General features: G+C 42.3%; 1 protein-coding gene across 2 annotated transcripts in view; it reads right to left on the bottom strand.

Moving 5' to 3' along the window:
• Positions 1–24,089, bottom strand: part of OPHN1 (oligophrenin 1) — a 90,450-nt gene that overhangs the window by 53,238 nt on the left and 13,123 nt on the right. For both annotated transcript variants that reach the window (XM_069986533.1, XM_069986531.1), the window contains exon 3: positions 1,884–1,979. In XM_069986533.1, the coding sequence (XP_069842634.1) occupies positions 1,884–1,979 (96 nt within the window). The remainder of the gene's footprint in view (positions 1–1,883; positions 1,980–24,089) is intronic.

The following is a 24,089-nucleotide window of genomic DNA, read 5'->3' on the forward strand; positions in this document are numbered from 1 at the left end:
CAGAACCAGCAATTATAGTACAGTAGTCACCAACTCCTCACCCATCCTTTACTGTATAGCATCCCCCCCATCCAAGCACTGTAATGTATGGGAGATGGTGGTGCACTGCCTGTACTACTGCACTGTATATGCACTCCAGCAGTCTTATACAGCACTGTACTGTATGTGAAGCCTCACCACTGCTTAACTCGCCAGGTACAACCCACCATCCACGCTCGCAAAAACATTCGAAAACAGAGCAAAGTTCGAATTCCAAACACTACTTCTGGGTAAATTTTTGTTCGAATACCAAGCAGTTCGAGTTCCAAAGCGTTCGAAAACCGAGGTATTACTGTATCCATGTTTTCCTCCACAGTGAGGCAGCAGTTCTGTTACTGGGAGGTACTCTGTACTTTACCACCAGTGTCATTAATTTCTATACAATTCTAAGGTCTGAACACCATCTGGTGCTTTCAATGGAAGCCTCCAGGGAATGTTCTGGAAAACCTGCTCACTTACAAAAATGTAGATTCTAGTGTATGAGGTCAGCAAATGAGGAGGGAAACTCATACACGAGTGCTTAAACTACGCTCATGGACCCAAGCTGTTATAGTAAGGTAGTGTCTGCCGATTTATGCAACCATGTATATTAACATATATCAATATAGTATATGCAATCGGTACACAGTGTATCTATGCACATCCTAGTGTCCACATGGAAATGTATAAGGAAGCAAATGCTAATTTCCAACTGCAACAAAGATCCCTGCGATAAGTACTCAGGGAACAGACTGTATTATGTTAGCTAAGCATATCAGTTCTGTATAAGGAAAATATGGTACATCTGCAAAACAACCACAGAATCTGACAAGTTACTCCAGAACTTGTGTATATGTTCCAGACTTGCTAGGGAGGACCCCTGTATGTGCACCCAGGCAGGGCCTCCTGTGGGGAGTGAGCAGGGCTAAGGGTGAGTCACTGTTTGGCTCAGGTACAGAGGGACCAACACTGAAACATCTGCTGTTAACCCCAAAATTATATTAATGTCCATACTGGGAAGTCATGAGACACGCAGAAATACTGTTCACATGCGGCAGCTGAAATCTACACCGGCATCAGGCTCTGTACATTTTATTGTCAGCGCACGGGCAGATAAGAGGCATCAATATAAATTCAGCATGTCCGTGATCTAGCAAGGGATTAAGAGGCAGTATGAGATACAGGTCCGAATAAATCCCCACCTTAATCTCATACGGCCAACAGACTAAAGACTTAAAGGAATCATCTACAATAAAAAAAATATTCCCTGTAGAAACACAGATATAAAATAAAGTGGAAGGAAAAACAATGTATTGAAAGATATCCTGAGATTTTTCAATACAGTTTTTAGCGCTGAAGGGGATCCAGCGTAGAAGTGGATCCAGCAGGAAGGAGATATATAAGACCTAATGCACATGTTCCATGAAGCTGACGGATGGACCAACAGACCACCCAGCATCATGTATTATCATGAGGATACACAGCTGCGCGGCTGTATAAGTACAGTTCATTGAAGATTCACAGTCCACAGCTTCACAGTCCACATGTTCAACAGCTTCACAGTCCACGCGTTCCGCAGCTTCACAGTCCACGCGTTCCGCAGCTTCACAGTCCACACGCGTTCCGCAGCTTCATAGTCCACACCTCCCACAGCTTCACATTCTACACATTTCGTGATTCACATTCCACACATTCCGCGATTCACATTCCACACAAAAAAAAATTTGAACAAAATAATTTGTGTTTTTTCTCCCAAAAAGGTTGTGGGTAGCACCACGTTTTAAACCACTTTATGTACCATACATGACAGGGACACGTATCAGCTAATGAATAACATACATGTTAGAAATGTAAATTTTTCTTACCAATATTTAACTCATCGTCCGTCATGGTGTCACCAATGAAATCAAACTGGAAGCTCTGCAACGTCTGAGCAAATTTTTGAACTGCGCTGGAGTAGCCTGAAAAATAATCGAAACACATGGCGTATAAGGATTCTTTTAGTAACATTTTCCACACATTTTGGCTATTAGAACTGCAGAGGTTAATCATATTGACTGCAAAGTTAATCAAAGAGATCGACTGCCGCTGCCTTTTCTGTCAAACTGTTAAACTTCTATCCCAATGGGAATCTTATCTGTTTGCAGAGAAGGCTGGCATGGCTACAACTGAAGTTCACATAAGATTTGTCACCCAGCTTCACATGCCTAAATGGCAAATCGAACCAGACAACCAAACCCACAAGATGGCCGATTTGTCATATAGGAGTCTATAGGAGTTTAATCTAATTTCCACAAGAGCAAAACTCAAGGGAATAATTATATATGTTGGTTATTTTTACCCACCATTATTATAACAATGGTATATCATAATATGGATGTGTCCCAGAAGTACCTTAATGGAACAGGTTCTTGACTGGAAAATCCACATCAGAATCTTTAGCCATGTATTATATTTCATATTGATGATTCTAGTAAAGAGACCTGGGCCCTTGCATCCCATGATCAACCAAAGGTATTTAATTCTATAGAACGGCCTTTCCTTCTCTAAGCCCTCAGCAGGTTTGGTTTCGCAGACACCTTTATAAATACGATACCACTTTTATATAGATCCCCAAAGGTCATTTCTGTTAATAGTTCCCTGTATGGTGAGTTCCTACAGGGCTGCCCATTATGCCTTTTCCTATTAGCCTGAGCGCCGGCTATAATCCTCTACATACACTCACCGGCCACTTTATTAGGTACACCATGCTAGTAACGGGTTAGACCCCCTTTTGCCTCAATTCTTCATGGCATAGATTCAACAAGGTGCTGGAAGCATTCCTCAGATATTTTGGTCCATATTGACATGATGGCATCACACAGTTGCCGCAGATTTGTCGGCTGCACATCCATGATGCGAATCTCCCGTTCCACCACATCCCAAAGATGCTCTATTGGATTGAGACCTATGACTGTGGAGGCCATTTGAGTACAGTGAACTCATTGTCATGTTCAAGAAACCAGTCTGAGACGATTCTAGCTTTATGACATGGCGCATTATCCTGCTGAAAGTAGCCATCATATGTTGGGTACATTGTGGTCATAAAGGGATGGACATGGTCAGCAACAATACTCAGGTAGGCTGTGGCGTTGCAACGATGCTCAATTGGTACCAAGGGGCCCAAAGAGTGCCAAGAAAATATTCCCCACACCATGACACCACCACCACCAGCCTAAACCGTTGATACAAGGCAGGATGGATCCATGCTTTCATGTTGTTGACGCCAAATTCTGACCCTACCATCCGAATGTCGCAGCAGAAATCGAGACTCATCAGACCAGGCAACGTTTTTCCAATCTTCTACTGTCCAATTTCGATGAGCTTGTGCAAATTGTCAAAGTTCGACGTACTGTGCGTTCAGAGATGCTCTTCTGCCTACCTTGGTTGTAACGGTTGGCTATTTGAGTCACTGTTGCCTTTCTATCAGCTCGAACCAGTTTGCCCATTCTCCTCTGACCTCTGGCATCAACAAGGCATTTCCGCCCACAGAACTGCCGCTCACTGGATGTTTTTTCTTTTTCGGACCATTCTCTGTAAACCCTAGAGATGGTTGTGCGTGAAAATCCCAGTAGATCAGCAGTTTCTCAAATACTCAGACCAGCCCTTCTGGCACCAACAACCATGCCACGTTCAATGGCACTCAAATCACCTTTCTTCCCCATACTGATGCTCGGTTTGAACTGCAGGAGATTGTCTTGACCATGTCTACATGCCTAAATGCACTGAGTTGCCGCCAAGTGATTGGCTGATTAAAAATTACGTGGTAACGTGCAGTTGGACAGGTGTACCTAATAAAGTGGCCGGTGAGTGTATATTGGCCTATATGAGGGTAGAGTCACACTATATGCAAAGAAAACTTAACAAGAGTTCTCCCTCTTGCCCCTCTTACAAAATCATAGACTAAATTTTTCAGAATTGTTTTGTGGCCTTCAAGTCCCCACCACATCTATATATTTGTGGATTTATCTTATTATCCCACTAATAATAATAATAATAATAATAATAATAATAATAATAATAATAATAATACTTTTATTTGTATAGTGCACACACATTCCGCAGCACTTTACATAGTTTTGCCATTTATTGCACCCTGTCCCCATTAGGGCTCAAAATATAAATTCACCTATCCGTATGTTTTTTGGGTGTGGGAGGACACCGTAGTACCCGGAGGAAACCCACGCAAACATGGAGAGAACATACAAACTCTTTGCATATGTTGCCCTTGGTGGGATTTGAACCCAGGACCACTTCAGTTAATTTCAGGATCAATCCAAGATATGGGGATCACTGACCCTCGCAGTGGTCAGGGGATAAATCTCACATTAATGATTGTGTTTTGTCACCTAAATGTCTGTTTGCATGACAGAATACCCCCGTATTATACCCCTGACATCTTATAGCTTCCTTTATCTGGGGGCAGCTCCGGGCCCCAACTAAGCAATTCTATCATGCAACATCCATAATCTCATTCAATCAAATAATCCGGGGACTGCCCACAAAAACCTTGCAAAATGTGAGGTTTGGGGTATGCTTACTCAAATCACCCCTTATCCTAGAAGTCCCCTCTTCATAGGAGAAGTATAACGTTTATGCCCTGCTGATGTGAAACCTTGCTTTTACATTGTGACAAATCGTAACTATGTCCTTGGATTCTTATGCAATATGTGACACTTTACCCCCCCCCCCCCCCGTACTCTATAACACTTCACCTTGTCCTTCGGCAATATCATTATATTACTATATATATAGTTTGCAATTGTTTTGTTCCTTGTACATGGTTGTACCCATGGGGGAACAAGATTTAGATAAGCTTATAGGGATGTCCCGGCGATGATAAGAGACATTTGCATTGAGAACAAATGTCTGATTACTTTTCTAGCAGGAAGTTTTCTTTCTACATACAGTGTAAGGCTGGGTTCACACACTGTATACTTCAGGCAGTATTTGGTCCTCAAGTCAGGTCCTCATAGCAACCAAAACCAGGAGTGGATTGAAAACACAGAAAGGCTCTGTTCACACAATGTTGAAATTGAGTGGATGGCCGTCATATAACGGTAAATAACTGCCATTATTTCAATATAACAGCCGTTGTTTTAAAATAACAGCAAAAATTTGCCATTAAATGACGGCCATCCACTCAATTACAACATTATGTGAACATAGCCTTTCTGTGTTTTCAATCCACTCCTGGTTTTGGTTGCCATACAGCCTCACAAATACAGCCTCAAATATACATAGTGTGAACCCAGCCTTAGGCTGCGTTCACACTACGTATATTTCAGTCAGTATATGTATATTTCAGTCAGTATTGCAACCAAAACCAGGAGTGGATTAAAAACACAGAAAAGATCTGTTACATTACACATTTTGTATCTCTCAAATAATTATTCTTCCACCTCTGGCCAGTTTTGTGCCACCTGTTAGGCTGCGTTCACACTACGTATGTTTCAGTCAGTATATTTCAGTCAGTATTGCAACCAAAACCAGGAGTGGATTAAAAACACAGAAAGGATCTGTTCACACAATGTGGAAATTGAGTGGATGGCCGCCATATAACAGTAAATAACGGCCATTATTTCAATATAACAGCCGTTGTTCTAAAATAACAGCAAATATTTGCCATTAAATGGCGGCCATCCACTCAATTTCAACATTGTGTGAACAAATCCTTTCTGTGTTTTTAATCCACTCCTGGTTTTGGTTGCAATACTGACTGAAATATACTGACTGAAACATACGTAGTATGAACGCAGCCTAACAGGTGGCACAAAACTGGCCAGAGAGATAAATATTTGAGAGATACAAAATGTGTAATGTAAGTGTGGGACATCGTTGAGGTACCATAACGGCTCATCTATAGCGTTTGGTAAAAAATGTATGATCGGTGGTGTCAGGAGCTTAGGCCTGGTGTGCCCTGCAAGTACAGAGAGGAGAAGAAGGCCAAAGAAGTGTCCATTCTCCTATATAGTCAGAACACAACTATTAGTGTGGCACACTAGTCCTTTTCTTCATATACAGGACTCCTACTCTAAGGCCCCATTCACACACCAGTATATTCTGTCCGCAGCGCGGACCCATTATTTCTATGGTTCCATACACACATCCACAAGTGTTATCGATCCATGTTTTGGCTATTATCCGTTCCGCAAATGAGCAGCTTACTGCTCATTGTAGATGGTTATAGTCCGCAGCCTGACCGTAGCAGCTAACTTTCCTCTCCTTATGTAAAAGCTCTTTCACATGAATGTTCCTAGGAATACCCTGTCCTGATAAGCAGCCTGCACAGCTCCCCTACCATATCATCGGTATGTGTAATTCCAGGAAAATATCTCTCTGCCTGTCAGCGCACTCTGCAAGGGTAACCGACAGGCAAAGAGGCTACTAACGGGTCTCTATTCCTGTCAATCATCCCTGCAGAGCACAGGGAAAGGCAGACTAGTTACAGCCTGACCTCCCTGCCTTGTGCAATGGAATAAAATAGTTTTTTCCTGGAACTAGACTTAGCAATGAAGACACCGCTCATATGGTAGGGGAGCCGTGTAGGAGCTCTACTTTGGTGCATCTAGGAGCTATATCACAAATGTACTGATTGGTTCCCTTTAAAGGGATAGTTCACAAAAAAATGTATCTTTCAAATCAACTGGTCACAGAAAGTGCAGGATATTAATAATTTACTTCTATTAAGAATTCTCCAGTCTTCAAGAACTTATCAGCTTCTGTAGTCCTGCAGGAAGTGGTGTATTCTCTCCAGTCTGACACAGTGCTCTCTGCTGCCACCTCTGTCCATGTGAGGAACTGTACAGAGCAGTAGCAATTCTCCATAGAAAATCTTTCCTGCCTCCAGACTGGAAAAAATACCACTTCCTGCAGGACATACAGCAGCTATTAAGTACTGGAAGACAAGATTTCTTTTAATAGAAGTAAATTACAAATCTCTGGCACAAGTTGATTTTAAGGAACTTTATTTCTTGTTAACTACCCATTTAAGTCTTTCAAATAATAGTATACTCTCACAACCAGACCAAATGTGGCCCCTAGTACACAACCTTTGCTCCATTGACCTTACTGAACACAACATTAGTGTATAGTGTGTGGACATATACCCTAAACTTAGGCTCCGTCTCAGATGTGAATGCCGCCTGAATATTTTCCCTTTAACTCCTCATACAGGGTTTTGCAGGTACTAGGAAACTTTCCTTTGCCAACCCATGGGGATCAGCTCATGGGTGGACAAAAATAAATAGTTTATTACATTTTTAACCTCTGCGCAGAGGTACAAATTCTAATGAAAAGCCCAACAGGTATAAAACAAGGAGGTCTTGGTGTTAGAGGCTAAACAAACATGTGAAGCAGTCCTGTGCAAAGAAAGGGTTACAGGTGCCTAGGGTGAGGGGGTATAAAGTCCTCATACTATGGGGCAGAAGACATCCATATGATAAATGAGCCTCCCCACATGGGGGAGACCCCTTAGTTATGCTCTTGGAACCAGCAATGAAAGGCTTTATTGAGCAGCGGCCCCCGGACATAGAGAAATGAATTGGAGCATTCATAGTCATTTTACATATCTAAATAAAGAACAGCTTCCTAGACAGTGCAAGAAGGGGCGACGGACAAGCGTCTACTCTCAACAACTTTATCCAATGCACTGGAGACCTGAGACCATTCAGCATTTAAATGCAACATTATCCCTTTAATAATCATGTCAGCTTGAGGAAGTTCATTAGGGAGAGCTTTCTTACTATGTTTAATATTCAGGAAACCTAAGGGGCAGTCCACACTAGAGGAATAAAGCTGGACAAACACTACAAAAATAAAACTATACTATGACTTTTTGTAATGCTACAAACTGATTTTAAGGGTATAAACCCACACACCGTATGCACAGCGTATTTACTGCTGCGATACGCAGCAAAAACGCAACAAAAACGAAACAAATACGCAACAAAAACGCAGCAGATTAGATCTAAATAACTGAACTCAGCATTAAATCTTCACCATCAAACTGCTGCGTATTTGCTGCGTATTTGTTGCGTATTTGCTGCGTATACGGTGTGTGGGTTTGTACCCTAACTATTGAGCTACAGCAATTTTTGTGCATAGTCTTAGGATAAAGCCACCATAAAAGTAAAAAAAAAAGTTACAACCTTAGGAGTAATTCCACATCAAATTGTTTGTCCATGCAGACCAGGCACATCGGTGGATTGCGCTTGAAACATGTTCATTCTTTGAGCAGAGAGGAGAGGCGCAAGAGAAATACCATTGAAGAAATAGGACGGGCAGAACTTTGAGCGCAATAAACTCCGCTTGTAAATTCGGCCTCTTTCGCTCAGTGTGCAAGGGCCCTTAATGCTGAAATGATGTGCTTAAAATCTGCATCATATACATTATATGTGGCCGTACCCTTAGGCTAGGGTCACACAGGGACTCTGGTCATGTAAAATGGATCAAAGTAATGCACTGTGAGGCCATGTTCACACTTTGTAAAACACTGGCCTTTCTGTGACCTGGCCAGGTCACAGAACGTCCGGTGTTTGAGAAGATCATCCCGGCAGGTACTGTGGATGATCTTCATTTCTGATTAATTGGGATGAGGACACATCAGTGTGCCTCACGCTCCATTGTGTGCACTGACATGTCTTCAATGAATACCAGCCGCGGAAAACTGACATGTCAGGTTTTTCTTAGGCTGCTATCAATTCCGTCCAGAGTGTATACTATGTGAATATACTCTGGCCAGGATTTCCTCTAGCTGCAGCACAATTGTAAGTTAAGTATTTATAATGGCCGATTTGTTGCCGATTTGTGATTGATACTTAAACTTACATTGTGTGAACATGGCCTGATGCTGCATGTAATACAGTGCAACACCATTCACTTACAAGGGATGCGGCACTGTGCAAGTGCACAGCAACCGCTGACCTGCATATTGCTTGAGACTGTAACCTGCTTGCAACTTCTCTACAATTAGGTTATCTTATTGACAGCCAAATAGCAAATGTAACAAAGTTGCATAAATATTTTGGTTATGTGACTTAGATTTGCTGTCATGCGACATGATGTTGGCACGTAGCCTTGGCCTTAGAGGGAGAACAGTATACAAATAAGTATGGAGGGGTAGGGATGGCACATGCTTTGCATTTTCTTTTTCCAGTTTATAGGAGATAAAGTGAGACTCTGGAAGCTTAAATGCATTTCTTTTTTTTTAATTGACTTAGGCTGGGTGCACACTACTTTTTTTCTTCCTGAAAAAACAGATGCATTTGTAAGCATCTGTTTTTCCATTGACTTTCATAATAAAAAAAAAGCATGAAAAAAAAGCATCCTCTTTTTCTTAGTGTACACAAAAATGCAGCCAACCAAATTTTTGTGTACATTACAAAAACAAGGAGATTTGATCTATTTTTGTTCTTATAATGGAAGCCAATGGAAAAACGGATCAAAATGGATACACACAAATGCATTAGTTTTTACAAAAATGGATGAAACAAATTTAGTGTGAACCCAGCCTTATCCCTTTTATGTGTAGCCTAACCTCCTTATTAAACCAACACTGATATATCAGGGAATGAAAGAAATAGCATATTCCTTAATAGACCGACAAATGATAAAACTTATATTCCCTATGTATGTAGCTCCACAGGCAGTATAAAGAGTGGTCATACATACTCCAGACTGCAGGAGAACAGCCGGCAATTCATCTGGACACTAAACTTCGGCCTCATGTATCGTGTCCTAGCACAGCACTGCAAAATGTATCTATAACTATATAACTATTGCAATGCTTTTATTGGAGAATGGATCTGATTAGGAACAGTAGAACTCCATAACCTTTTAGGACTCCCGTTTTACTAGATGGTTGTACAAAGCTACATGCGTGTGTGTGAGCCATTATTGATATACAGAATGTACCTGGGACCTGCTACTTTTGTGATACTACTTATTGTTGAATTACTTATGTTGAACTCCCGGCCTACTCGCGTCATCCCATAAATTGATATTATTACAGCAGACTATTATTTTACAGCCAGACGGCTACCTTTTCCAACCTAGCCTTGCATAACTAAGTAAGCAATGTAACCATCCTAGTAACAGATCAGTGAATAAACCTATATCAGGATTGTGATAAGGATTAAATAATTTGTTCCCAGCAGATCAGCGCTACCACAAGCTCCAAGACACAAACACGACGCCCATCCAAGCTGGAATGCTGCTGGGTCTCTACATATGGAGAGCACATGCTATGACGCAGGCCTGATGGATGGAGGGGCACGTGTGCAGCTCACAGCCTCCTCGGAGAAGTGTGGGTGGTTCAGGGCTGTGCTCAGATGTCTGATGTGGGATATTAAGCCACTTTCCCTGACAAACATCCACAAAACAATGAGAAACTTAGGAAACGAATCATCATCAAGAGTCAGATAGTGATCTCTACACAAGAGAAAGTCAAAGGGGTCTCGGAGAACAGCAAAGTACTGAAGAACAACTGTTCACACAGAGTAAGAAAACCTGGTTCTCATTTATGGGTTGTACGGAAAGATCCTCCAAGTCACAGGACAACAGAGGGAACACAATAGGGCTTCCCAAAGCCGCAAAGCAGCTGAGAGATGAGACATCAGGGGTCAAATCTGTGAAAACTATTCTATTACCGTTAAACAACATTCGAGGATTGTGTCAGCGCTGCAGATATCTGATGAAACATATCTATATCATAAATACGAGAAGGTACAAATGGCTGACAAGAGATTGGTCCTATATAACATAAGAGACTGGTCCTATATATCATAAGAGAATAGTGCGCTTAAAAAACATTGCACTGTTTAGCTAATTGCAAATCTTAGGTGCGGGTCCCGTGTATTCAATAGGGGAGCACTAGCCACAAACATTTTTGTCCAAAAACCCACCAAGTTGGGGTTTCCCTTAAAACCGACAGATTAAATAAGCAAACCGTCAAATTTCTTAGGGGTTTCCTATTCTAAAAACCAGCTACTTCTAGAATGGTGGGATGGTCAGGTTTTAGTTTTCTCCTGTGAAAAACCTTCCAGATTTTCCTAAGGGTGTGCACCACATTAATGAATTTAACGCACATAAAAGAAGAGACACAACCGACGGCATATCGGGTTAAAATTGATTGATTGTTAGTAAATCAGCCCCATGCACCTGGTATGTTAGCGATAGTGGGGATAACTCATTGAAATTTGCATGTACTCAAGTTTTACTGTCAAAAACAATAGATATTATAATGTCAAAAATTTTGATTGGTTGGGGTCTGAGTGCTGAGACCTGCAACGATTGCAATGAGTAGAGAAAAGCACACAGCCAAGCACTTCTCTCCCTACTGCAAGAGACGGATTCTCTAAAAAAAAGTCTATAAGCCTTTCTTCTGCAGTAGGAACCACTTAGCTTAATGCTCCTCTCCATTTATTCTAGTCATCAGTGGGTCAAAGCACCCAAACCAGAATGAACGACATTTAAAGGCTGCATCTTCCTTCTCCAGGCAGCGGTATTCAAATGCTGATCGTTTGGGTTTGTGCAAACCAGAACTTTCAGCAAGTTCACTCATCTTTAGTTAACATTTTTTTTTTTTTAAATAATAGGGAAACTAGATTTCCGTACCTTTATAAAACTCCTCTCAAAGTAAAAGTAAAACAACTCATTAAAGGGGACTTTTACAATGATTTATTAAACTGGCTCAAGGGGCAAAGGGAATATCCAGCATGACCATACACTAGAGTCAGGAAGGAATTGCTAATTTCCCTCTCATCATACTTAAGATTGTTGATGCAGTGAGATTTTAGCTCTGCCAGTTTTTGTGTATTTTTGTATTTTACAGTAAATGCTCTAAAAGTTAACCTTGATAAATCCAGTATTTTCCACATCAGCTGGTGTTACTATGTATATAACAGTCTTCGGCAGAACACAGGAAACATACATTTGGATTTTCCAGTAACACCTCGTGAGAGATCTGTAACGGACCAGGGTGGAAATTCAGGTTCCCTGTACTGTAACATTAACTCTATACAGCACGGTCATTTTCTTAGCTAGCAACGTATTGTAATAATAATTTACGCCAGAATTGTGCGTATAATGAAAAATGATACAATCTTCCTGTACAAAAGGTCTGCTTCTAGTCATTCAATAGTCACTTCTATTCTTTCCTTCCAATGGATAAATCACTGGTTATATCCAATACCCTGTACAGCGGCATATCCAATAGCACTGCCAATGTTTAGAGCCGATGGCGCACCATTCTAGCAACTCAAAGCAGAAGAACCTCAATATTACGCAATGATAAAAGACGCACAGTCGCTATTAATGGGAGGATAACCATTGAGCCAACTTCAGGAAATATATGCATTTGTATACTAAGAACAAAGGGGGAGATTTATCAAACATGGTGTAAAGTGAAACTGGCTCAGTTGCCCCTAGCAACCAATCAGATTCCACTTTTCATTCCTCACAGACTTTTTGGATAATGAAAGGTGGAATCTGATTGGTTGCTAGGGGCAACTGAGCCAGTTTCACTTTACACCATGTTTGATAAATCTCCCCCAATGTTTGTAGGGAAGTATCCGCATCAAGCCGCCTGGGCAGCAAAAACCACAATCAACCTACAGAGGAGAAACAAAATGAAGAATATTTCACAACCTACTTCACCGGCTCCCAGTCTGTGTCTAGTCACCGCTCTCTGTCAGCGTGCTTGGCGGGGATGGTTGACAGGCAGAGAGGCCCATAACTGGCGCCTCTCTCTATCAATCATTCCCGCCGAGCACTGAGCAGACATGGAGCCATTCAGATGACTACCTGCCGTCCCTCTCCCTGCGGCGTGCGGAGGGATTAAACTTCATTTTCTCGGGTATAGAACGGCTGCTGCAGCTGCGGCCGGTACATGCCATGAGCTGCCCAGGAGCCCTATACTGTGCTCCAGGGAACCAAATCGACCCAATTGGGCTGATTGGTTCCCTTTTATAGCATTGGATAACCCTTTAAAGATGAGTTGGGGGTTTAATTAGCAGGATACCCCCTACACACTAACACACACACTGTTTTAAAGGCTTTCCTCATGCACATGTTTTTTGGCTTCTTCTACCTTTTTAGTTCTATATAGGCCTCTGTTGTAATTCTGGATTAAAAAAAAATACCTAAAACAGCTTGTTTCCAAGGAAACAGAATCAAAAACTATTTAGCTGAAGTCCTTAGCATTGCTAAATGATCGTGAAGTACCTATGTGGGAATATGCATAGTCACAAACACTCATCCCTGTACACATCAGTACAGTCTGTTGCAATCTTGGTTAAGAGGATGAAACAACCCTGCAGGCAGTTACGTAGCCGCATCAATATCTTATGATACAATGTACCTAGGTCCCTACAAGTAGTGCAGTTCTAGACTACAAGGACATGCAGTGTGGCTAGGAGACAATGCTGTGAAAAATTAGTATCATATGCTAATAGAAGTTTTTTACTTGCTGATAGGTGTCGCCGCACAGATTTCAGTGGTCCTGATCATCTGAAGATCTACTGCCTCATTCTGCAGATATGGCGGTTTTTCTGTATATGCTAATTAGCAGGTCTAATGCACTGGAGGCGGCTCCAGCGGGTCCTCCCATCACCGTTACACCTCACATGAACAGTAATGAGGCTCGTTAGCGATTTGAGGAATTATCAGTGCACTGGGGGTGCTGGGCCGCCTCCAATGTAGCAAACCTGCTAATTACCATATATCGAAAACAAGGATATCAGGAGAATGGGATGGCGGCTCACCAAGTGCGGTGCCAATCAGTGAATATAAAAAACTTCTATCTGCATATGTGCTGATATTTTATGAAGGAACCTGTCATGTTCAATATGCAGTTCAATTTTTGTGAGAACAGTTCCAGGAAAATCTGTCATTATTTTAGGTTACGTAGTCATGTAGGCGGTCTTATTAAGTGACTGACCGGTATCTGTGTATAAATGTGAAAGAGAAAGCACATCCAAGATGAAGGTGAGTGATATTTATCGACACACAAGTGAGCAACGATTCGGCTGAATAAGCCTTTTTCAATACAATTCATTACAAGCCAGGTAGTATATATACACAAGTAAAGTAAATATAAATCAAGTACAAATCAATCAGTGTCAACTAATTATGCCAAAAAAAATGAAAATATAAGAGTACAAAAGGATACATTGTCAAGTGTGTAAAGTGATCACAAGAAAAGTACAGTGAGTAAGGTTGATCACCAAAACAAGAGATATCAATGAACATAAATCATAAGGTAGTGTTAAAAAGAGGGCAGAAAAACAAGTGTTTATAATCACAAATCAAATGATAAACAAAAGAGGCATGTACATACAGCAGACCAGGTGGAAGGATTTCAGGGCCAGGATGCCAATAGTGGAGTCGCTCCGGTATGTCAGTGCGTCTCCGAACAAGTCTCGTGACCCAACCTGCATCACATGACCTTTGGACCAATGCAGTACCTTTGTGGTCCTGCATAGAGATGAGCGAACCGGGTTCGGGTTTGAGTCCATCCAAACCCGAACTTTCGGCATTTGATTAGCGGTGGCTGCTGACCTTGAATAAAGCCCTAAGGCTATGTGGAAAACATAGATATAGTCATTGGCTGTATCCACGTTTTCCAGACAACCTTAGAGCTTTATACAAGTTCAGCAGCCCCAGCTAATAAAATGCCGATCGTTCGGGTTCGGATCAACTCGAACCCGAACCCGGTTTGCTCATCTCTAGTCCTTGTTTTTACTGAAATTATGTAGTACTGCAACAGTAATGCACGGAAACTGCAATGTATGCATACAACCTTAGTGCACTTGGAGAAATGTAGTAACTGGAAATACAGAACTGTGTTCTCTGTGCAATGCCACCAAGGGCCCAGCAGCTCATGTCAGGACACATCTGGCCCTGTAGCAGTCAGCCGCCTTAGTAACCCCGACCGCTCATAATGTCTTTTTTTTTTGGCTAAGGTAAACAAGGGCATACTTGTTCAGAGGAGGCAGTGGCCGGCTCAGCGTGTCCTACATACAACATCTTCTTTGTCTGGACCCTTTTTTCTGCCACTTCAATAAGAACTTACTTTACAGAGTGTGAAGCTAAAAGTCTGTTTTCTCTTCCGCTCTGCTGCCACCAGCAAGAACTACTATGTCACTTCCAAATCTAAAAGCCTTCCCTGCTGGCACCATGTAACACATGGTTTACTATATACACCTCTATGGCATGTACTATATCCGCATACACCTAATTACATAAGTGTTTGCCCTATCCCTTTGTAGTAACCTCTGTCAGCCACCACACTCATGTACTTAGCAGGTTTCTACTTGTTATGAGATCAATTCTCGGTCATCATCAAACCTTCCTTAAGCCGTTGCTGTCCACCTGGACTTTTATTACACAGGTAAATGTTTCCCATTCTCCATCCCTGCGAGACTGTGATTTCAGCCCATGAGGAAATCCTCCATCCTGCTGGTTTCCCTATATCTGCAGAATTATCAATAAGCTTATCGCTGTGTCAATACTGATCTGCTGTAACATGCAAAACACTTGCATTTGCTCTGTCTCAAGCGACACTTCAATTCTCAGAATCCAAAGGATATTTATTAAAGGGGTACTCTGAGAAAAATAAAGTTTTCACATCTTCTATTGGTTCACTATCTTCTATTTAAAGGGGTAGTGCGGCGCTAAGAAATTATTCACAAAATAACACACATTACAAAGTTATACAACTTTGTAATGTATGTTATGTATGTGAATCGCCCCCTTCCCCGTGTTCCCCCACCCCCGCACGTGGACCCGGAAGTGTAGTGTACCATACATACCTGACGGGTGTCGACCCCCGTCCCCGATCTTCTGTCAACAATGTAATCTTCGGGAGGCCAGCCAAATTGCTGTTATGCTCAGCCAATCACGCGGTTGACGCGGCAGAGGGGGGCCGACATCAGGGATGGCTGCAGCGATTCGGCCGGCCTCCCGAAGATTACGTCGTTGACAGAAGATCGGGGATGGGGGTCAACACGCGTCAGGTATGTATGATACACTACACTACCGGGTCCACGTGCGGGGGTGGGGGAACACGGGGAAGGGGGCGATTCACATACATAACATACATTACAAAGTTGTATAACTTTGTAATGTGTGTTATTTTGGGAATAATTTCTTAGTGCCGCACTACCCCTTTAATGGTCTGTGAATTTTAAAGCCGTACTGATGCACATTCGTAGTGCGGTCTGCAATTACAGGCTGTACTACGGACGCGTGAATAAGGCCTAAATGCAAAATTTATATATTATAGATTATGATAAGACTCATAATTAATCTGTTGGACTAAACAGAGAAGAACAAAGCAGCGGATTTCCCATGCTAATCTGCTGCATGAAGTTTTATTATTTTTACAGGAAACAATTATTTAGTGTGACTTATGATAGACACCGTGGGGGAGATTTATCAAACATGGTGTAAAGTGAAACTGGCTCAGTTGTCCCTAGCAACCAATCAGATTCTACCTTTCATTTTCCAAAAAGACTGTGAGGAATGAAAAATCTCCCCCCGTGTTTCCCCAAAAATAAAACTGTGTCTTATATTAATTTTTGCTCTCGAAGATGCGCTACATCTTTTTTTCATGAAGAAGAAATCATGTATCACATGCACAGCAAGGACAGAGCGTATGGTATGTTGGCTTCCAACTGCCAGGGGGAGCTGACCACAGCACATTTGTATAGCACAGCAGGGACAGTTTAGGGTATGGAGCTGGCCATGGGCCTCTTGAAGCCTTGCCTGCACATTTACAAGTGACGGAGGCGGAAGGGAACATCGGGTTTGGTGGCAGGTGATGGTCTTCATGTCTTGCATGCAGCTGCTCCGCAACGGACAGTGAAAGTAGCAGAAGACAGTGGCAGGCTAAAAAAAAAAAAAAAAAAATCACAGCTACATGCCCTCTCCAAATGACCACCCCTTTGAAAGAGCCCCGCTTCTATGTATCCCCTGAGGAGGGATTGCTGTGTACATGGGTTGGCAAATAGTGATAAACAACAGCGGGTGTTGGCACTTCTTATTTTCCTGAAGTTCATTGGACTACAGCTCCCAGCAGCTCTAGCTACTACAAGATCCCATGATAACAGAGACTAGTACAATGGAAAGTTATCTTGAACAATTTTTTATATCCGTTTTTTTGGTTCTTTCAAAGACTAAGGCCTTATTCACAGGATTGCATTGCTTTGAGCAGAAATTTGAACCCATGCATTTCAATGGCCCCGTACATACAAACAGTGATCAGTGCCACACAAAAAAAAGACAGGTCCTAGTGCGGACCCGCACTGTCTTCTAAGCAGCATTCCATGACTTGGAGGGCACTACGGAAGCACATTTATACTGCGGTCCACAATACGGCCATACAATGGACGTGTTAATAAAGGCTTTAGTATACCGGCCATCCTTAAAAGCAAGGCCTGTCTAGAAGACCACTTTTCAGTGCAATTTGGGGAAAATGTGTCAAGGATTCATCTTGTGCACTTTGTCCTTAGAACTTCTGGAACTTCTGACATCACAACAACATTACAATGTAGAGTTCTAAGATGTTCTAGAATTGCCATTGCCTGAAGAATATAAGTATTTGATGAAACAAAGGAGTATGATAGGTCCTCTTTAATGGTGGGAAAGCCTGGGCCTAACCTACTATACCTATAAAGTATGAGCAACATTAAGAGAAAAAAAAGTCAACCAATGACTTCCCGGTCTACATATCAGTCATGATCCAGCTATTGCTTTATGTTGCAACATTACCTGAATACAGGTAGGCTTCAGTACTCGCTGAGGCACGTAATAGCCTTGTATGTTACTGCTGCGGTTATCTGTACAACTCTATGTCCATAACCTCAACCAATATTTACCTGGCAGACGTAACATGATCTATTCAGGTGATAAAGGTTACGCCATCTAGCCCACAATACAGGGAGTTATTGTGCCAGATGAAGCCTTTTCATTTTTTTTTTTTTTTTTATTTCACAATAGTAGCAGATATTTCCTAATAGCTGTCAAGGGTGAATGATTATAAAACCATGGTCTGTAGTAACTGTGCAGGATAGAAGCAAGCAATGGAGGCTGATTTTGAGAGAGTAAGCATAGCATAGTATTGCAAAACACCTAGTTCCTGGAAGACAAGTCTCTGCTTCCTACTAAACTCAAGTGAACTTCACTGGACATTTATATGAACATCCAAGTAGGTTCTGTAGTTGCTGTAACAGCCCAATATATAGCATTTTCATGTTAGGAAGCATGGTGGGAACGTGCATCAGAGCTGGTGTTGATTTCTGAAGCTGCAGCTACAAATGCACCAGGTTTATTGAGAGGGGCTTAATAAATATGCCACAGGAAACTGGGGTGAGGATTTAGTCAAGACCCACACACACATATGCTGGTCTTGACAAGTCCCTTCCAAAGAGATTGTAAAAACAGCATGCAGTAAATGACTTTCTATACTTCTTCTTACAGCTTCTTCACAGCCCTGTACAGTCTGCAGAGCTGTCCAGTACAGGTAGCACAGGTAGAGAGATGTCCAGTAAAGGTAGCACAGGTAAAGAGATGTCCAGTACAGGTAGTACAGGTAGAGAGATGTCCAGTACAGGTAGCACAGATAGAAATATGTCCAGTACAGGTAGAGAGCTGTCCAGTACAGGTAGCACAGGTTTAGAGCTGTCTGGTACATGTAGCACAGGTAAAAAGCTGCCTGGTACCTGTAGAACTGGTAGAAATCTGTCTGGTACATGTAGCACAGGTACAAAGCTGCCTGGTACATGTAGCACAGGTAGAAATCTGTCTGGTACATGTAGCACAGGTAGAAAGCTGCCTGGTACATGTAGCACAGGTAGAAAGCTGTCTGGTACATGTAGAACAGGTAGAAAGCTGTCTGGTACATGTAGCACAGGTAGAAAGCTGTCTGGTACATGTAGAACAGGTAGAAAGCTGTCTGGTACATGTAGAACAGGTAGAAAGCTGTCTGGTACATGTAGAACAGGTAGAAAGCTGTCTGGTACATGTAGCACAAGCTAGAACCAGCGTTGTGTGGCATATTCATGAGATGCTGCCTTCCCCTCCCGCCACTTACTGACAACTTTCTTCATAAGCACAGTAATAAGAAGAAAGCTGTGAATCTGTGTTGGGAGGGAATACAAGTCATTCAAGTTCAAGGAAGCTTCTATCATAGAGAGAGCATACAAATAAATTGAGTTTTGCAATTTTAAAAGATACCATTCATGTACATGTGCCCTAAATACTTCCTGTAAAATCTCTGCGCAGCAGCTGAGGGCTCTGGCTATGGCTGCAGGCTTCTGCTGGGCTTCTGTACACATGTACGTCCATTTTTACGACTTTACAACCTATTTAAAAGGGTATTTCAATTGAAAACATTTATGGCCTATCCGCAGGATTCCAACAGTTACAGCTGACAGTCTCCGCAGTACTGGAGGGTGGAGTAGCCATTCTTGTCTGTTTCTGAAAATCTCATGGGTTATGGTCACATGTCATTTGAATTCTATGGAATATACAGTGATTGTTATGTTCTCCAGATAAGTGCAGGTCCCAGAGGTGAAACCCACAACTTGCATATGTATAGAACATATCTTGTAGATATAATTTTAGATGGCAAAAAGATGTTTCCAACCTTCCCATTGTGATGAATCAATCTGTACAGTGTTTACAGACTCTTGGTTCTTACTGAGTCATACATAATGCTATATACCCACAGACTGAAGATTTTAGCATATAAGCAAGAATACTCCTGAAATATCACATAAGGAAGTGGAAAGTTTATTTGTTTAGTGGCAGGCAGTTTTTATGTTTTTGCTGACACGGTAGATGTAAGCAAGTCTATATTTGCAGTTTTGCTGTAAGTTTGGGTTTTCAGATTTGAAATGTGTCCTATATATTCACTGTATACATTAAAGGAGATGGTTTGTATCTATATGAATCAAGATCTGCATACATATTGGTGACTCTGTTCCTATACACTTAAGTCAATAAAAAAAATATTTATCAAGTATCCTGTGTATAGGTGATACACTGAATCCTGGAAAAAAAAAACTATAATAAACAGGGGGACAAAAAAAGTTTACTTAAGAGGATTTTCTCAAGATTTAAAGTGGCCATCCGTCCACAGGACAAGAGATAGCTTGCTGATTGTTGGTTGTTGGGAGTGCCACTGCAAGGGGGACAAAGGAACTTAATTCTCGTAATGGGTGGGGGGTCCCAGTGGTCAGCTAGTTATCACCTACACAATATATAGGTAATCATTTTTTAATCCAATTTAACTCATCCACTAATGGCTGGACTGGGGCGGAACCTAAGGAAAGTCATGCATGACTCGGAGGTGGGAAGATACAGTGGAGGTGGAGGGAAGGAACCAATGGTAGGTTCTGGACTCCCTAGCTTGTAAGTTACACTTTGGGATGGCAATTACAGTAACCCTGTTTGGATCATAGCGCTTATTCCCCTGGTGTGCAGAAAGTAAACTCTCACAAAGGTTATTATATCAGATGCCTTAAAGCCTGTGCGAGCCAGCTGTAAACGTAACCTGTGTGCAGTGAACATGGGTGACCGGGGATTTATGAGGGGCTTTGAGGACCACCTCCGTCATATAGTTTAGGTACTGGTGCGGATAAAATATATGATGTTGTCTGAGATGTTTATGTATTTGGGGATCTCATAGGGGTGAGGTCTAAATGCGGTTAATCTTATAATGGTATGTTAATTAATAACAGTGGCTGCTGTGGCCGATATACTCCCTGCCAGAGTCTTGTTTATATTAAGTACACAGGAATACAGAAGGGATTCGACAATACTCAGGCAACACTCTCAGACAAGAGCTGTACAGAACAGGTACTGTAGAGAGACGCTACTGGATGGCCAATCGGGGCACTTCAGCATTACAGGTGAAACACCCATGATGACTGTACGTGCACACATACTACAGATGACAGAGAACCTAGGTGACGCTCAGCCAGCAGGAGACCTGGTGACGGCTCTTACAAGGTGCATTCCCCTGGGGCCTGGAATCAGTTAATCTAGTGAAGATACCAATGAACAATGTGTCAGAGAAGAAAAAAAACATTGTCAATGTATCTATATAGGTGAGACGTAAACCCCATAGTTACGGGTCTAAAATCTGAGGTATGGTGCCATACAGTGTGGTAATAGCATTTTCCCTGGAAAATCCCAACAATTAAATTAAGAAATCACTGTACAAAACTTATGGCTGCCAAGAAACCCATTCAGTTCCGTCCCTGAGGAATCTTTCTTCACTGACATGATCGCTGGAGTTATAGTTGATGGATCTATGCTGAAATCATTGCATGCCTATTGCAAGCGCACACTTTCTCTACTGTCTATATACAAGTACAGCTGGTTGAGTGTTTTATGGCAGCTGAAGTGAATGAGAGTTAATGGACATATAAATGTCATAGACTATTATGCTATGTTCACATTATGAATGTTTCTGTGGTAGAGTCTTGGATTTCTGCCAAAGATGTGCAGTGGGTATGCAGCACACCCACAGTGGATTTTTATAAGGATTAGTAACAACATTATTCTATAGCGATAATACACCTGAAATCGGTAACACAGTATTTATTTATGTGGTGTCCCACTAATGTATACACCCTTTGCAAAAGCCTGTACTCTAAGTAAAAGTAGTGATGCAGTCATACCTAAGTTTTGCCACTAGATGTTGCGATTATGTCCCATCTTGGGACAATGACGTAATCTTCAGGAGGCCGACTGGACCGCTCCAGCCCTCCCTCATGCCGGCCCCCCTCTGGCGCGTCAACAGTAATGCGGTGAGTATAATGCACCACACTTCTGGGGGTGGGGGCAACACGGGGAAGGGGGCCATAAACTTAAATAACACACATTAAAAAGTTGTATAACTTTGTAATGTGTGTTATTTAGTGAATAAATGTTAAGCACCGCACTACCCCTTTAAGTATTGCACAGCTGTACTACTCAAGGGGTAATTGTTGTTTGTGATTTGTACACCAATGAGAGCTCTTTCCTCTTCTCTACCTATCCCTTTTCTCCTTCCTTCTCTGCACTCTCTTCTCACCCACTCACAGCAGGTATTATATACCCTGTAGAAGGTAGTCACATGGGGAGAGGAAGTGTTAGGGAGTCTTAGTCTGGTTCCTGTACAGAGAGGACGCAAGCCAGAACGGTCCATAAAGCAGTCACCTTGGGCCCTGGCTTATGCCAGGTCCCCTGTTAGAGCCAAAGTCCAGTGTAGTCTGAGGTGTGGTAGTGAACAGACGCACATGGGGCTTAAGGACACTCTTTTCTTGAAAGAAGCACTTCCACACACTATGCAGTGCTAAACACTCTCAGAGAGGACAAGCCAGGGATCATCTCAGCCCACGCCGTGAACAAATCTAAAGGTGCAGGACAGTATCCAGAAGAAAGAGGAACTGATTTGGATAGAGCAAAGTTGCTAGAAGCCTACGTACTCTATCTCGCAGTGTAAGTGTAACCAGGAAACCTTGGCCACTCTGCTCAACCCAGGTAACAAGGTCTGGGGCTTGTGTCACCCTCTAGGATGGGTCACCTGACACTGGTGGGCAAAAAGTGGAGCAAAGACAAAAGGTCAAAACACGGGCATAAGTATTCTCTCTACTCTCAAGTATTCTACTTATTCTATTTTTAAAGTTGCGGCAGAGCACAGTACTACATTGGGTTGGGACTCTCTCGACATGCTCCTCTCTACTCCTATGCACTTACTCTACATCTCAGCATGCAACCAAGCCAGCACGGCTATTCTACCTCTCAGCACAAGTCTTGTCAGTCTTGATCATCATTTATCTTTGTAAGCAGATCCATGAGTCATTTATAGGAAGACACACAAGGCATGAAGAGTCACCATGTACATGAGTTACGACAATACACAGAACTAATAGGAAAAACTTATTGGCAGCAATCAGCCGATTATTGGCCCTTAATTGCTTGGTGTTTCCTAAAATTCCCTATACGTCCCAGAATTATTCTGTCACATTTCAAGTGTGTGTGTGTATACTGCGTTACACCATGATGTGAATACATTAGATCACCCTATACTAGAAACCTATGGTCATTCAGGTTCTGTCACGTTAAAGCGACTCTGTACCCACAATCTGACCCCCCCCCAAACCACTTGTACCGTCAGATAGCTGCTTTTTATCCAAGATCTGTCCTGGGGTCCGTTCGGCAGGTGATTCAGTTATTGTCCTAAAAGAACAACTTTTAAACTTGCAGCCCTGTGTCAAATTAGCGTGACCTAGAGCGTGTGTGCCCAAGCCTTGCACCGCCTCTCCGTCTCTCCTCCCCGCCCTCCTCATCATTAGGAATGCCCCGGGCAGTATTTTTTCCTATTCATCACTTGTGTGAACACTGCACATGGGCCTTAACAATCCAGCACATGTGCAGTGCTCAGACAGGGGATGAATAGGAAAAATCCTGCCCAGGGCATTCCAAATGATGAGGAGGGCAAGGAAGAAGGACGGAATTGCGGTGCAAGGCTTGAGCGCACACACTTTAGGCCACGCCAATTTGACAGGGCTGCAAGTTTAAAAGTTGTTTTTTAGGAAAATAACTGCATCACCTGCCGAACAGACTCCAGGACAGATCTTGGGTTAGAAGCAGCTATGCGAAGATACAAGTGGTTTGGGGGGGTCACATTGTGGGTACAGAGTCGCTTTAAATGTTGGGAGGTCCAGGTGCTGCAGAAATAATATGAACGCGGAAATGTGGATACATTGTGACTGTCTGAAAGAAGCCTTAAAGGGATTTTTAGTAATTTAGTAATTTTTTGTAAAGGCTCTGACCTTTTTAAAAATAGAAAAAAAAAAGTTATACTCACTTGCTCAATCCCCCTCTACTGCTGTCTCCATAGCACCAAGACCTGGCTGGGCAGTGAGTCCTGCTTTTGTTCTGACATGCAGGAAATTCTGAATTAGCCAATCACTAGCTGAGGTGAGTGACTGCTGTGGCCAGTGATTGGCTGAGCGAGTATTTCCTACGTTTTAAAG

This window comes from Dendropsophus ebraccatus, chromosome 10 (genome assembly GCF_027789765.1).
Source record: "Dendropsophus ebraccatus isolate aDenEbr1 chromosome 10, aDenEbr1.pat, whole genome shotgun sequence".
Taxonomy (NCBI): Eukaryota; Metazoa; Chordata; class Amphibia; order Anura; family Hylidae; genus Dendropsophus; species Dendropsophus ebraccatus.